The 15,504-nt window shown below is 39.6% G+C and overlaps 1 protein-coding gene across 13 annotated transcripts in view; it reads right to left on the reverse strand.

Annotated features, from left to right (window-relative positions):
• Positions 1-15,504, reverse strand: part of ATP2B2 (ATPase plasma membrane Ca2+ transporting 2) — a 273,342-nt gene that overhangs the window by 67,990 nt on the left and 189,848 nt on the right. For all 13 annotated transcript variants that reach the window (XM_057404260.1, XM_057404271.1, XM_057404259.1 and 10 more), the window contains 3 exons: positions 14,364-14,528; positions 11,970-12,184; positions 10,288-10,530 (listed from right to left, as the gene is read on the reverse strand). In XM_057404260.1, the coding sequence (XP_057260243.1) occupies positions 10,288-10,530; positions 11,970-12,184; positions 14,364-14,528 (623 nt within the window). The remainder of the gene's footprint in view (positions 1-10,287; positions 10,531-11,969; positions 12,185-14,363; positions 14,529-15,504) is intronic.

The raw sequence follows: 15,504 nt of genomic DNA on the forward strand, positions 1-15,504 counted from the left end.
CATTCATAATGTTGGATGGATGAGACGTCCCTGCGCCTCTATGAGGACTTGCCAGTAGCCAGCCATGCTCTCTTGCTGGGTGTTTGTGCTTACACACAAGGCAGCTTTGTAGTCATACTTCTTAAAGTTGTCCTAGATTGTTAAAACTTCTTCCAGAGGTTAAGCTTTTCATGCAAGGTGTCTGCCAAAGCAGGTCTGTCATTCCTTCAGCGCCACTACAGAACAGTACAGTTTTGGCTATGTTAAAATACTCTAACAACCTTCCCTTTGAAAACTTCCCACTTCCTCTGCTAGATTCCAGGTAGGAAAAGGATTTTCTGTAAGGGATACCTACTGTCCATCAGAATCATACGTCCTTGAGAAATCAGATCCATCAAAGTCCCATACATTTGAGAAGTCCATGCCCCTTGCAGTTTCCTCAGAATCTATGGTTACAGTTCTTCAACCTCGTGAAGATTCTAGAAGAATTCTAGATCTTAATCTTTAGATTCTAGAGATTTCCCCAGCTTATCCAGCACCACCTCTAAAAGCAGAAAGGCCTTTTCACACTGACTTGTAAATAACACACAAATAGGATTGACTGTAACCCAGAGGGGTCAAGAGCTTCACATATGAGGAAACTGGAAGCTTGAAAGAAAAACTATTAGTGAGGTCAACCTGCAGAAGAAAGGAGAACTAGAATTTGAAGCATAAGTTCTTAGTGACTGTAGATTTAATACCAATTTTCTAGGACTAGCTATTTAGCAAATAAAGTAAGTCTTCATCAGTGCAATCTCATTCATAAAGAGGAGCAATGCCAAGTTGATTTAAAGTCTTTTTCAAGTCTGTAAAGTAACTCCTGTACATTTGTTGCTCTGAGATTAGCAAGATGTTCTCTGTCATGTACTTTATTGCTTATCTGTTGTACTTCGGGCATTGCATCAGAGTTTGGGTGGTTGTTCACCCCCTGCACAAAGAACAGACCATACTGGAATTCTGAGAGTAAAAAGAAAACTTACTTAAAACCTACATAGGATGTAACAGAGACTATATATTTAATGTAACATACTTGAAAGAAAATTAATGTCATATCTCACTGTGAGCTGATACACCCACTCCATTGTTTTCTAATATGCCTGTTTGTGTTTCTTTGATTTTAAAACCATTACCATTTCCTATAAAATTGGTATTAAATTATCACATTTGAAATTATTATCTTCCTGTGCCTGATGATAGCACAAAGAAAACCTACACTAAAACAGATGTGCCTGAAGTAAGTGATTTACACCCACTCAGATAAAAACAAAAGCTCCCATCAGGAAAACATGCTCCCTGGTAATACCCCCTCCAAAGTGTTAGCACTAAATTCTAACCAGCATATCAATCAGCTCCGAAGTGGAAGTGTGATGACTCAGTGTAAGTAAGGTTTCAGAGGCATGAAAGAAGTAAGTATTGAAAACACTGGGCCAACATTATGTAATTAAAAAAACAACACACCAAAAACCTCCAAAACAAACTAAAAAACCCCACCGCAGTACAGAAAACCACAGTGGTCCTAAAAATGCTCTGACAACAGTAAGCGATATTCACATATCTACATGAAAACACTTTGGAACAGCTTGCAGGAAGCACTGACTTCTAAAGCCTGTGTTCATCCACAGGCATATTTGGCAGTAGCTGGCACTTACTCCTGAAAGTGAATCATCTTACGCCGGTACGAGATGAGTAGAAAGTAAGAACATGAAAGTAAGACAAATAACATAAAAGAAAAATGCTATGCATGGTAAGAGGAAAACCATAGCAAGTTAAAAAGCTCATTTACTCATTTTCTTACAAGCAAACAAAAAAACCCCCAGCTAATGTGTTAAATGATATTATAATAACAAAAGGCTTCCAAGCGACTGTCATTCCTGTTTATTATCTTGCAGTGATTTATTTATTCCAAAAGGAATAAATGGAATCTGCAATTACCAAGCTGTAAAGATGACCAGCACTAAGGAGGTTTTTTAATGCCTTGTTTTCTGTCACATGAAGAAAGAAAACACAGAAATATAATTTAACTTGATCATAACTTTTTAGCTAATATGGGAATAATTTGTCATGCTACATCATTGGATGATCTTTAAGGTCCCTTCCAGCCTAGCCCATTCTGCGATTGTACAGTGCAGGATTATCTTATTTACCCATCTTCTCTTGCCATGTTCATTTATGGCTGGGGCAGGACGGTCACCCCTTCCTTTGACAGTACAGGAGACTAGGAACAAAGTGTAAGAGTTGTCAGGAGCTGCATTCCCTTTGTCAAGTTCATTTACAATTACAGTTTACTGTATAATGAGAACCCCAGTGAAAGAACTAGCTCTGTCTGAGCACTTCTTTCACCATTTCTGCCGCTGCAGAAAGAAAACCTGCCTTGCCTCTGACAACTTGGCCACTCCTGAAAATACACAACCTTCCAGAGGGTTCAGCTATGTCAACAGCAATGTACAGGATGGCCCTGTTCTGATCTCTGCTGCCTTACCCCCTCTCTGCTTAGGGAAATCCAGCCCACAGCCAGCTACCAAAAGCTTTCTAGGCAGCTGATTCCATTCTGCCCCTCACTTTAAACTCTCAAAAAGCTTTCTGATAGCAAGACAAAGCCCCTGCACCCTGAGAGCAGAGAGCACACGACCGGGATAACACCAAGTCCCAGTGTGTCACACATTCAAGCAGTCTTTGCTAAATAGAGTTATTTCAATTATTAACTCAGCAGCTAATTTAGGGAGAAAAGCTATCTTGATACCTCTTATTATATAAGACTTCAATGGCAAGTGATGTGTGAAGATCATTATTCTCTGTAATTACCACTCCTAGAATCAGAGACAACTAAATACATGATCTGCTATCTCTTATAATTATTATTTACACAGTAAATACCATGCACACTGTAAGTTTGGGGCTGGGTTTTTTTTGCTTTGCAAAAAAAATCTGAGGAACTGCTTACCAAAAAAAAAGTTGCAAAGAAAGTACTGTTGGGTATTTTTTGGTGATGATTTTCTTGCTTATATATAGAAAGAGACTTTGGCCTGCATTGTCTGTCCTCATCTCTAATGTCTATCTACATTATACAGCTGCATAACACTGGGAACAAAATATGGGAAGTGGGAGAAAAATACCAATTTACAAAAATATCAATATGCTTTTTTAGCATACTTTGTAAACAAAACAAAACAGGGTTTTTTTTTTAAAACAGTTCAAAGTTCAATCAAATAAAATAATATTTTAATTTTAAATGGTCCAAATGCACTATTCAGCTGGAGATTCAGAAATGCTCCACAGTTATTAATGCCATCCCCTGAGCACTTCAAAAACACGAGCATGTACAATTTTCATGTTTCTACTAACAAACTAACGTGCCCTAAATCCAGCCCTACTGAGCTGGAAGATGCCACCCTGAAATCCTGCACTGATTTTCTACATGACTTTCAGCAAAGTAGGCTTTCCTCTATGTTTCTCCTTGTATCATCTATTTAGTAACTTACTGTACCCCTAAGACCTCAGAACGCAAACTGGAGAACCTGGAGCAGAGCATCATGAGCTCGTATAAATCCACTTGTTCTTTTTCAGACAGTGAGAAAATGGGTATCTTTGAATTTCTGCACTAGTTCATCAATCTGCCAGCTGAGGATTCTCTTCTCAGTACATTTGTGTGACATTTTCTGGACGTTTTAATGACACTAGAAGGAGAGGATTTTGCCATTCCATATGTATCCCACAGTGCCAGTGGAGGGAGATGACTGAAGCCAGTTACTCCTTCCTCCTGCCTCCTTCATCCAGCGCCAGATGACGCTTGACAACAAGCTAGGCCAGTGCCATTCATTACATGGGCTAAGTTGCAAAAATTCATCCCAGATCTGTTTCTCACTGTTTAATGGTTTCCAGTATTGTTATGTAAGGGTAAAACCTTGCACAGATCTATCCTGACATAAAATGTCTGTCCAACAGCACTCCTCCTCCTCCCTCCATCCTTCTCAACCTTAGAACACAAATAGAGGTAGAAAAACCACTACGAAGGATGGGCTCTGCTCAGGTTGCTGCCAAAAGTCACTCAAACTACTGGTGCAAACCTCCCTGGGATCAAAGCTTGTAACTGTTCACGGGGGAAAGGCAATGCAGGGAAATAAGGAAAGCCTCACGGCTGCAAAGGGGGAGAACACTGCGGAGAACATGGGCAAACTGCTGCTGCCAGCTTCCAAACGCCTTTCCTCCTCATGCTCCAGTTTTTCCCTCACCGTGCCCTCATTGCAGCGTTGAGCTCTCTGCCTTCTCCCACTGTCTCTTCTTCCGCCAAGCTGACTTGCTTTCTCATAGGCAGGCCAGCCCTGACTGACAACTTGACTACGTCATAGATGACTGATCTTCTTCACAGACTTCAAGCCAACAACTGGAGCTGCCAGATATATTTGTGCTTTAATGTTAATGGTAGGGAACTATGCAGGGAATAAACCAGAATTTAGGCCAGGCCATTTACTTGCGTTGTCATTTAAAGTTAGTATAAATGAAAGCTATCCTCAGTCTATCCTTAGTATTTTGGGGTTTTTTTTACCACTCTGTCCCCATTTCTGGCCTCATTTTTCGTGTATGTGTTTTTGTTGGGGTTTGCTGGCGTTTTTTAAGGTATCTATTTTAACTTAGAACATTGTTAGCAGCAATGGGGGAACTCATCTGGACAAAATACGAGATGACCTGAACCTTCATGTGCAGTAAAAACAAATGGTAATTCTGTCTTTTAACACACGAAACAAAGAGCTTGAGAAGAGGTTTTTAAGAAAACCGTACCCGAGAGTAAAAATATCTTTCCAATTTCAAATACCAAAATAACTAAAAATGTCATTTGCAGGATAAAAGCTACCTTCTCATGGTTCTGCTCGGAATAAAAAGAGGATTCAAGTGACATCCAATAGCAGCTTCGTTCAGCATGACTGCTCTTGGCAGACAGCTACAATAAAGCACAGGCTCTTTTGCTGTTGCCTCAGGAAATATAAATCCTCATGATTTTCCGTTGATAGGTACAGCATAATCTGATCTATTGGGCTTGGAGCTTTGTGTAGAAATGAAACAAACAATCTTTCCTAAGCAGTGAGGGTCTCCTGCTTCCATTCCATTTTGAAAACAAGGCTTCACATAAATAAACAGACACATAATATATGTATACAGGCAGATAAAAGCAAAGGTCAGTGCTCTGTCAGACAAGAATTAGAGAGCTGCAAGCAACTACTGTTAAAAAGATATGACATATCAATCCTCTTTTTCATCACTGATAACTTTATATGGTAATGTGGGGAAATGTATACAAAAATCCATAAACCAACCTTCTACTACTCAAGTTTTTAAATGACCCAGTAGGAAGCTTCCAAATATCCGTATTCCTCAAAACAACTTTAAAGTTTTTTTCAAGAAGTGATGGAATTATGAAAGGCAAAGGGAATTTGTTGGCTAAATAGTATATGTGTGCATATATATATATATATATTATTTTTGAGACAATTTTTTCATCCAGTTAAAAACAGTAGACAAGATAAATTCAAGTATTTGATAAATGAAATCCAGTCTACATTTGACTGAAAGGAATAAAAATCAGTAAGAGAAGTATTAGTGCTTTGCATGAGGGCTGTTCTGAAGGGAAGATTATGTATTCCCACAACCCAGATAGCTGTGCTACATTTGGATGCAAATATATTCCTCACAAATAAAAAGAGCCCTTCACCTGGCTACTACATCCATGTTCTCAATACCCACAACAGATTTCCACCTATTCCTGCACAGCAGCTGCTGTATTAAAATCTTATTTTCCATTACTTTTACCACTTCACTTCAGTAATTTCTTCTGGTTTTCCTGTATCCTGGGTTACCTCCCTGCCCTGCCAGCCTCCCTCCACCCCTCTTCCCCAAGAAAGCATGAAGTGCATCCACTCCAGTCTCCTGCATCAGACAGTCAAAAGGACTCTATTCTTAGCAATAAAATTCTGTGCCAAAATCTCTTGAACCGCTTTCAGAATAAAGTTAGAAATTTTGTTCCACTTATTTTAATAAGATAATTCATTATCTATTCAAGGAAAAGGAATTATACTAAGCAAGAAGGTGAATTCACACCTTCCTTTTTTTCCTCGTAAATCCCAAAGGCTGTGCCTGTTAGCTCCATACTCCTGCTCCGCGCCGATGCCCTGAGCCAGCCCATTTTCTCAGCACCATCTCCCACGGAGGATGACCACTGCTCTCCTCCATGGAGAACTCCTCTCAGGAAAGCCTGTGGAGAATCCCTGCTCTTCGCTGCCCTCCGGGCCCTCCCTGTTGCCTCGTGAGGAGTGGTGGGTCTGAGCAGAATGTGGAGACCCTCATGTAGGGCTATGGTAGAAACATGGTTGGAATTTGGGTGCTGGTAGCAACTTTGACAACTTCACTGTTTCATAGGTAGATGTTATGGTGTCACAAAGAGGTGTTCTTCAGGCAGATGATAAACAGGAAACATTGCTTTCTGTGTCCTGGCTTCCTTCGCCCCTTTCAGTTTTATCCAATAAAGGCCTTTTTGTTCCAAAGTTTTACAAGGCCACATTCGTTACTTGATTAACATTTACAAACACATAGACTTGCCTGTGACATCTCGGCCTTTTTTCCTTTGAGATCCTCAGCTGAAGGATGCTGTTGCATTGTACCACACGCTACGCAAATGCAGTAAATGGTCACTAGAACTGAGAACAGCCCTGCAGCTCCAGACATGCACCTAATACACGCATAAGTAGCTTTTTTGCTCCCCAGGCACTTACGGAGTACCAGCTGAAATGCCTATGTTAGATCCTAATAATAACGGGTTCAGCTGGGTGTTCTCCACTGGAGCTGAAAATCCCTCTATTAAATACTAACTGCAATCTCTTCTTAGTAAGAACTCATTATACACATCCCACAACCATGTCATCTGTGCCCTCTGACAGCTTTCAGGAAATCAGAAGAAATACTCTTCTTACTAAAACTGAATTTTTGCAAGCAGGAGCTCAGTAGAGGAGTTCAAATCACTAGCAGTGGTATTTGGAGTCTCTATTTCATGACTTCTCCATGATATTCAAGACCAATGTGCTTCTGCTCCAAGTGCATGGAAAATACTCCCAAAATGCAAATTTTGTTTTCAAGGTAAGAGATACTTTACAGTCCTCATCACAGCTCACATGCAAAAATGTATGAAGTCTAATCTTTATTTCTGTGTGGGAAAGCTATCGAAAACATGACTGTTGGAAAAGAAAGGTTTTCTGGAGAACAGCTCCACAATACCAGCATAAAACCGGCATTAAAGTGGCTCTGCAGCTAATGGAATGCAAAAGCAGCTCACTCAGTAACTTGATCCTTGGAAAGCGTTAAAAAGAACTATATTTAATGATGCTATTGTTCAGTTGGACTAATTTCTGTTTAATTTCTCAGGGAAATTCAAATCTTTTATCCCAAACAGGGATATTATTTTCTTTTTATATTTTTATCAGTGGTTCAATTGCCCCTTAATCAAAAAACAATGCAAGAGGGAGTATTTATCATTCAGCAGAGCATCTTGACTAATTTTATGGTCCCATATGTGATCACTCTGAACAGAAGTTCATACAAAGCGCAATTTACAGCATACACAGAACTAGATGACTAAAAATAGCATGTGTAAAATTCAGTCTTATAACACATGCACCCTTTGGGTTTGAGCTGATGTTCACAATATGATTAAATATACTCTGGGTGCACAAGTATGCATTCAGTATTAGCAGCTAGAATCATTCTGTATGCTTTATCCTAGAAACAACTCCCTTAGGTGTTTTCAATTGTATTTATTTATGATTTAAAAGGGGCTATGGAACAATACCTTGTATCTTACACTTTAGCTAAAGCTTGTTATAAACAATGAATAAATGAACTCCTCTGGTATTTGGAGTTGTTATTCTTGTGGCAGCTGTACTGCAAGGCTTGATTTTATGACAGAATTATAGCTAAAAGTCACCATTAATTTTACATAGAGAAGTTCAAGTAGTCATCTGCTATGCATCCAGCACAAAGGTGATTTCCAGGGGATTTCACCCATTTATCAGTTTGACAGAGAATCAGTCTCTGTGCGAAGCTAAAAAAGAACTGAAATGGTGAAATACTGACTCTTCCTAACAGACACACGTAACTCACTTCAACAGGAAACAATGAAGTCAAGCCAGAGTTAAAAAAAGTTCAAAATTATACTGAGACCAAAGTGAAATTTTAGAACTATTACTGACCAGAAATTTTCCAGTCAAATGGAACTATTACCACAAGAGAAAGACAGAATGTTATATTTAATACTACATGCGCTTCACTCTGGGAAGTCTGATGCCACTCAGAAACCTAAATCTAGTCTGAGATTCAGAGAGGGCAGTGGAATGGATGTTGAACAGAAACACTGGTTACTGTGTTTGATCTCGGGCATTCAGAATGAACAGTTAAATGTAAAACAAATGAAGCAGAGCTGACATGGAGCCTTGCTCTGCCAGTCGCACCTGACTTCACCGCCACCCAACCTGCTGCCTTCTGCCTTGTTGTTCCTTTGGAATGAACAAAATTCTGCTAACATTAGTAATATTCTCTCAAGGCCCTCCCAAAGTCAGATGCCACAGTGGCAGCAAGGACTGATGCTGGTGACCAGCATCACCTCTGTAGCACTTACACAAACACAGTTATATAGCTTTCTCCCAGCCTTCACCCCAGTTTATCCCTATTACCTTGTCTTAACCACAGATGTGTGCTGAGGATGAGTTTGATTCTGTCTCTTTCTACAGAAGGAAGTATCTAATCTTACTTAGGCTGTAACAATACTAAAATAAGATGTATTAAAATAAGATGTTCCTCTCCCTAGCAATCAAATGTAATCAAATAAATTTCTGAAATCATCATTTACCCAGCAATAGTAAAATACTCTTGCTAACTTACAAATGTGCAGATAAGATTCCAAAAAGCCACTACCATCAAATATGCACTATTACACAGCATTTATACTGAACCACCTGAGAGTGGAAGGCCCATCTTGCACTTTAGTTATCAGGGTCAATTTTGACAGCACATAGGAAAAGGACAGAATAATATCCAGCCTCAGCTGACCAGAGCTGTTTCTCTCTACAGTGCAGCTGTAGAGAGGTGCACTCACATTGCTGTCTGGTTGCACCTAGAAGGTGGCTACCAATGGTGTCTTTGTGAGCAGATGGAGTGTCTGTGTGATTCCCTGTCCACTCATGCTGTCGGAAGCAGCTCCAGCTGCCTCAGGGGCTGGTTCTCCCCACATTTCCCTTTCCAGAGGGATTTCAGTGGGAACAGAAGAGTGAGCGCAGTACAGCACAGATGACTGTCTGAAGGGTGCCTCAGCTGTGCCTTGACGTCAGACACTAACCCTGGCCACACAGCCCTCGGGAGCCTTCATTTCAAAACCACGTTTGCTACAAACACACTTGGTGTATCTGCGTCAGGTTTCTCTAAACAGCCTTCTTCCAAGTATTGATTGCTACTAATATCCAGATGTTTACACTGCAAGAATTCCAAGGAAATACATGCTCCAGCCCTCAGCAGCATTTCTGTACTTGTATCCTGTTTTCTGTGGTTGTATTTTAACAGAATACTCTTAAACATGAAGTGCAGGCAAGGCTACGTTAAACAGCTCAGCACAGAGCTATGAAAATAACACATAAACCCATAAACTAAACAAATACATTTGTTCTGTAATACTAAGATTAAGCTTGGTCTTTACAGGAGCAAATCTATTGGAACTGCAAAAGTTTTCAGCCTCTTAATTAGCTTCTTACAGAAGAATCTGCTGCTGTTAGCAAGCAGGATATTTCCACTTTGCCTTTCTCTACAGAGTGAATAAAATACTTCTGGATGTAATTCACTTCAAACCAGAATGAATAAAGATCATGAACCTCATTGATTTAACCAATCCAATTTATCCTATTTCAGAATTGAAAGTTCTTAGACACACAGAAATAACTGTGCACATATGAAGTCTCAGTGACAACTTGTTCTGCTTTTAAATTTAAGTGCACCAAAACTGGGCCATACCAATCTGACAGCAGGAGAGTTTTAAATGTAGCATGGTCTTGTACTTGTTAAGTACATCCCTATCCTTAAAAGATACAAATATATAGTTTTTACAGCACCTGTTCTCATTTTGAGGACCTCAGTGGTATTTAACGCTCTATTATAATCGACAACAGGACGTTAAGGAATTAACATTGCTTGAAACATTACAACTCCTAGTTTTCATTCTGTTGACAGAGAAAGCCCACGTACCAGGATCTTTGTAGTGTAAGCACTGTTGATAGCAATTGCGTTAACCAGCAGTTCGAGGGTTTTGGCGGGTATGGAGTCTGGGTCAGGGATCTCTTTGTAGTGGACATCCCCAACGTAGGCTTGGACCACTGTCATCCGGTTGGTCGTCAGCGTCCCTGTTTTGTCGGAGCAGATGGCTGTAGCATTACCCATAGTTTCACAAGCGTCTAAGTGGCGGACCAGGTTGTTATCCTTCATCATTTTCTGAGGAAAAGCAAAATAAAGAGCTGTCAAGAGCTGCTTTGACACATTTATAACATCAGTCAGGAAAAGCAAAATGCATGTATTTAGTCTTGTCCATGAGTACACAACGCTCACTGAACTAGAACTCTGACTGGGGATGATAACCCAATGCTTAGTCACAGACAAACAAGCAGTGACTAGCCCTGCAATAATTTTGCCTTCATAAACCGACACAGTCCTGCCCTTTTTTGCAATATATGTACATTTTAAGGAATAGCCAGAACAGCAGAGATTAGCTAAAGAAACTGAACATAGCAAGATTTTTTTTAAACAGTGTCATTAAATGTTAAATAGTAACATTACATGTTTTCTATTCCCAGTGCCAGGATGAGATGTGGCAACACACCGAGGGACCACACATTTGGGGAAAGAAACAAACTAGCAACAAATAACCAGCAACCACAAAAAACCCCACACTACAAAAAACCACCACGGTAGAGTACTCCATTCCACAATGCACCTGGAAATGCAGTGTCATTGCTTCTGTCTTCTCAACATTAAAACCACCCTGTGTCCCATCACCTGACATTACTGTCAGACACTAGCATATCCTCAGAGGGTGCAGTACCACCCCTTGTACACACAGCTGTATGGCAGCTGGACACTGCACATACAGATACTCACCTGTGTGCTGCATGTGTTGTAGGAAGGATATAAGGAGACTGGGAAAGCATTTTAAAAGCAGCTAAAGTCTTTATTAGCAAAATGCCATCCTTGAGAGGAGCTCCTTTTTCCTGATGACGATGATGTTTGGCTACATATAAATAGAGCTATTCCTTCCTAATGTTCAGACATTAATTTGGGTACATACTAAGTAAACGTCACAAAATCTTCATCTAAGATTCGTAAAATATGACCAAGCTGCTAAAACAATCTGAGAAAACTCCTGAGATAAGAGTGGTCCACAAGTGCAGGATTTCAATCCTCTTTCATTTCCTCACAGAATCATTTACACTGGCTACAAAGAACTGCAACTGCACTTCAGAAAAGGACGTGAAAGCTCCGGTGAAACTCTCATTTCTTTGAAGTGTTCCTGAAGGCTTCAAACCCTTGTAAAAATTCTGTACTATTGCACAAGTAAAATGTGAAGACAAAGTTATTCTGTGTCAAAATCTCATAGTAAATTCTGCTCAATGAATTCCTGGTGCCCTTGCAAACTAAGTAGGTGTTTCTGCTGCACTGGGTGGTTTTAAAGACACGTATTAGAATACATGTGTACTTGCAGTTTTGACAGATACTTTTAATATAAAGCAAAGTGTCACTTCAAAGGAATTCCACTCAATATTTTGAGCACATTTATTTACAGGCCACTCTTCATCACACCTAATAAAACCTGAAGACTCACTAGTAAACTCAACTGAACAGCATTTTCTCCCGTAATTATTATTAATGCCTCTTACCTTTACAGAGTAAGCCAGAGAAATAGTGACAGCAAGTGGAAGTCCCTCAGGAACGGCAACCACAAGTACAGTAACCCCAATAATGAAGAATTTAACAAAATACTGAACATAGACAGGAGTGCACTCAGGCAACCACTGCTTCTTGTTGACCACAAACGTGTCAATGGCAAAATATAGTACCAAAATTATTACAGTGATGGCAGACATCACCAAACCTGAAAAGAGAAATAATCAATTACTATAAACCAAAACACAATTAAAACCATGTGCAATTAGAAATCTACATTAGAATTTTCTTATTCTACATGACACTTTTCACCAGTACCAATAATGATGATAATGATATACTTTACAATGCAGAAAAAACATTCCTATAATGCATTTACAACAGCCCTACATTTCAGTGAATAAGGAAATGCTGAACTCTACAGAACAGCTGAATCATATCATGTTAATTTTTAAGCACCATCTTACTGCTGCCACTAAAGCTTCACAGTCGGTCTGGTTCCACAGGAGCTCGCTGTTACTGGAGGGTTTTCCCTTTAGTGCAGTACTTTGGTACAACATTTAGCTGTCCTTTTAACCTCCACCTTTCACAAATTACTGGTCTATCCACATTCAAACACTCATCTTTCTTTTAAATAAGCTTATCTTAAGAGGCTTGAGAAAAGGAGTCTCCTGTAGTTTATGTTGCTGTATAAGATATTTTAGGAAAGCCTTATTGATGTGCCTGACTGAATACAATGAGGCAATGCTGCAGGATCATCCACAGAGCAGGTTTTCCCTGCTTTTCTTGAAAATGTGATAAATACCAGTGTGTCCAAGGTTTCCCTTCTCAAAGGGCCATTTGTAAACCACATGTATTTTTATGAAGAGAGGCTCAAGGGGTCTGACACTGACAACAGAGCACAAGAGACACCAATTCATGGAAGATCTCAGGGACTTAATATGCTCTCCCAGTGACACAGACTTTGCTAAGCAAGCACTCCCCCTCTGCAGTTTTGTGCCTGGATTTGAGCATACAAATACAAACTCCGTTGGAACATCTATTTTGCCTTCTGTGATTGCTGCTCTTTGGCAGGTTTCTATGCAGCCATTAAGCCTGCATTTCAGTGTGAATTAATTTCTCTCTAATGAGATCATATGGGAGATGTAGAATGCTGTGAATTTCATGTCTTGACTGGGTAAGCTGAAGGATGCTAAGGTTGACAGGAAGCAGATGAGCCATGGAGACTGGTATATGCCAGAGGATAAAGGAAAACCATTAAAATATTGTAAAGGCAAATACTCATGACAACGCAAGACATCCCCACAGATTGCCCAATGACAAAGAAAAATCAAATGAGGCAATAATTAATTGAATTCCTATTACTTGCCACATTTTATTTAGAAATCGCCGTTATCGCTTTAAAAGTGATAGTCACATCTATGCAGAAATACCAAAGAGAGTAATAAACAGAAGGCAACGCAGAAAGGTATTTAAGGTATTTAAGATATTAATGATCATGAGAAATGAAGTGGTTTTATATCAATGCAACTGTTTTACAACTAGCAACAAAGCAGAGAAGATTAAGGAATATGAAACTGGCCAAAGCATGAAACTGGACATGAAAGAGATGATACCTACAGATTCTAAGCCATGGACTGTTCAGGTGGAGATAGAAGTGGCATCATGGTGTTACATGATCAACTAAGTGTAATGAACTTAGAAAGGAATGAGAAGGACTAGCAGGGGTAAAATCAAACTGGTAAAGAAGGATAAAGGAGACTGCACAGAGGTAAAGTTAGGAATCTGGTGTAGGGCGTCTGCCAAGGATCTGGATAGAGATTAAGTTCTCTTTAACACCACTAGAAAAAAGAATCTAATGAATATTATGTCATTATGAAAGAGTTTCACTTTCTACCTACATGTTGGAGAAGTGCTACTTCTAACAGTAGGGACCAGGTGGTACTGGATGTGTCATGTTTGGGTAAAAGGCAGGAATATGGATATTAAGAGAAAACAGAATGCTTTCTGAATCAGTAATAGGACATGCTGTGTGAGTGGTATTTTGTGATGATATTAGAGATTCTGAAACTGTGTACTCAGAAGTTCTAAGTGGAGAGGAAATTAAATTTGTAATTACTGCATTTGGGAATCTTAACTATGACATTTTGATTCAAATATTCATTACAATCCAAGTTGCCTAAAGCTTCCAGTTTCTTGACAATCAAAGCTAAGTTTTAGGAGAATAAAAGATCTTCAATACCACATAACTATCTTTAGAAAAGCATTAAGATGACCCATTTCTAAATATTGCAGTAAGAGGCCCATCCTGCTTTAAGAATAACTGCTCTAAACCCCTTTGTCGCCAGTATAACATACTGCTTCCTCAGTCAGTTATCCAGTCATACCTGCTTTGCCTATCTGGACTGCCAGCTTGGTCAGCTTTCCCTGAAGAACAGATTTTTCCTTCTTGTGCATGTTGGATTTCTTCTTGTCTTTGTCATCTCCCTCTCCCCCTTCTGCACTCTTCAGCGGCTGCATCTCCATGGCAGCAGCCCCATCCTGCTGCTTGGCTAATAATGCAGAACAGAACAGTTACTCCAAAACTATTCATTCCTTTTATTCTAATGTTGATACTGAATTCAACCAGCAACAGTCATTGAAGGGGCTGACTGCAACATGAATGACTATTTCTATGCACAGGATTACACTTCACTCCCATGGCAGTCAGATACCCCTGTGAGACCCAGGGGGCTTCTGCATGGCACAAATGTACAAGCACACCCATGTGCACCCCATAAACATGGGTATCAGGGCTGCACTCTTTGTCAAGCACCATGAAAGTCATTGGGTTTTATTTATTGGTTGATCTTTTTAAACCACCGATGACATTCTGTGTTATACACATATATATCACTTAATGTCTTGCAGATTACTTGCAGGTTTTCCTAGAATAGATCTCAAAAGCTTTGGCAAATAGACAGTCTGTGTTTCTCTAAATGTTGTTATGCCTCATAGATTACAATGCACCCTTACAGTCACACCTCTCATGAAAACATTTTAAAGGTAACGTAGTCCCACAGATGATCTATGGGCCTCATCTCTTGACCACATGGGCACCGCAAAGACCAGTGGATCACGTTTCATGAACTGCTATTCTAGGTAAAACCAGACTTTAAAAGTTTCCTTAGCATTCGGTATTCAAGTAACTTAACCATCCGATGGGGACACCATCATCAGTCTCACATAAAAAAAAACACACCATTTAAGGGCCAAACCATCCGTTCTTGAAAGAACGAATGCTAATGCTCATATAAGGAAACTTTATTTTAGTATCAAAGAGAGAGACATGTTTTTTTAAAGCAATGACATTCCAGTTTATATATGTGTATGTATCTGGTTTGTATCGAACACAGACATAAGTAAATTAAACAGAATGAGATGAAACAGCTTTGCTTTGACATTCGTGAAGAGCTTGTACAAAACTGTGCTTATTTGATCTGGAAATCTAATTCGACTACCTAACCTTAAGCCTTACTTGTTTAATAC

Source organism: Pezoporus wallicus, unplaced genomic scaffold, assembly GCF_028554395.1.
Source record: "Pezoporus wallicus isolate ANWC-B61680 ecotype Strahan unplaced genomic scaffold, APGP_CSIRO_Pwel_v1 contig_5935, whole genome shotgun sequence".
In the NCBI taxonomy this organism is placed as follows: domain Eukaryota; kingdom Metazoa; phylum Chordata; class Aves; order Psittaciformes; family Psittacidae; genus Pezoporus; species Pezoporus wallicus.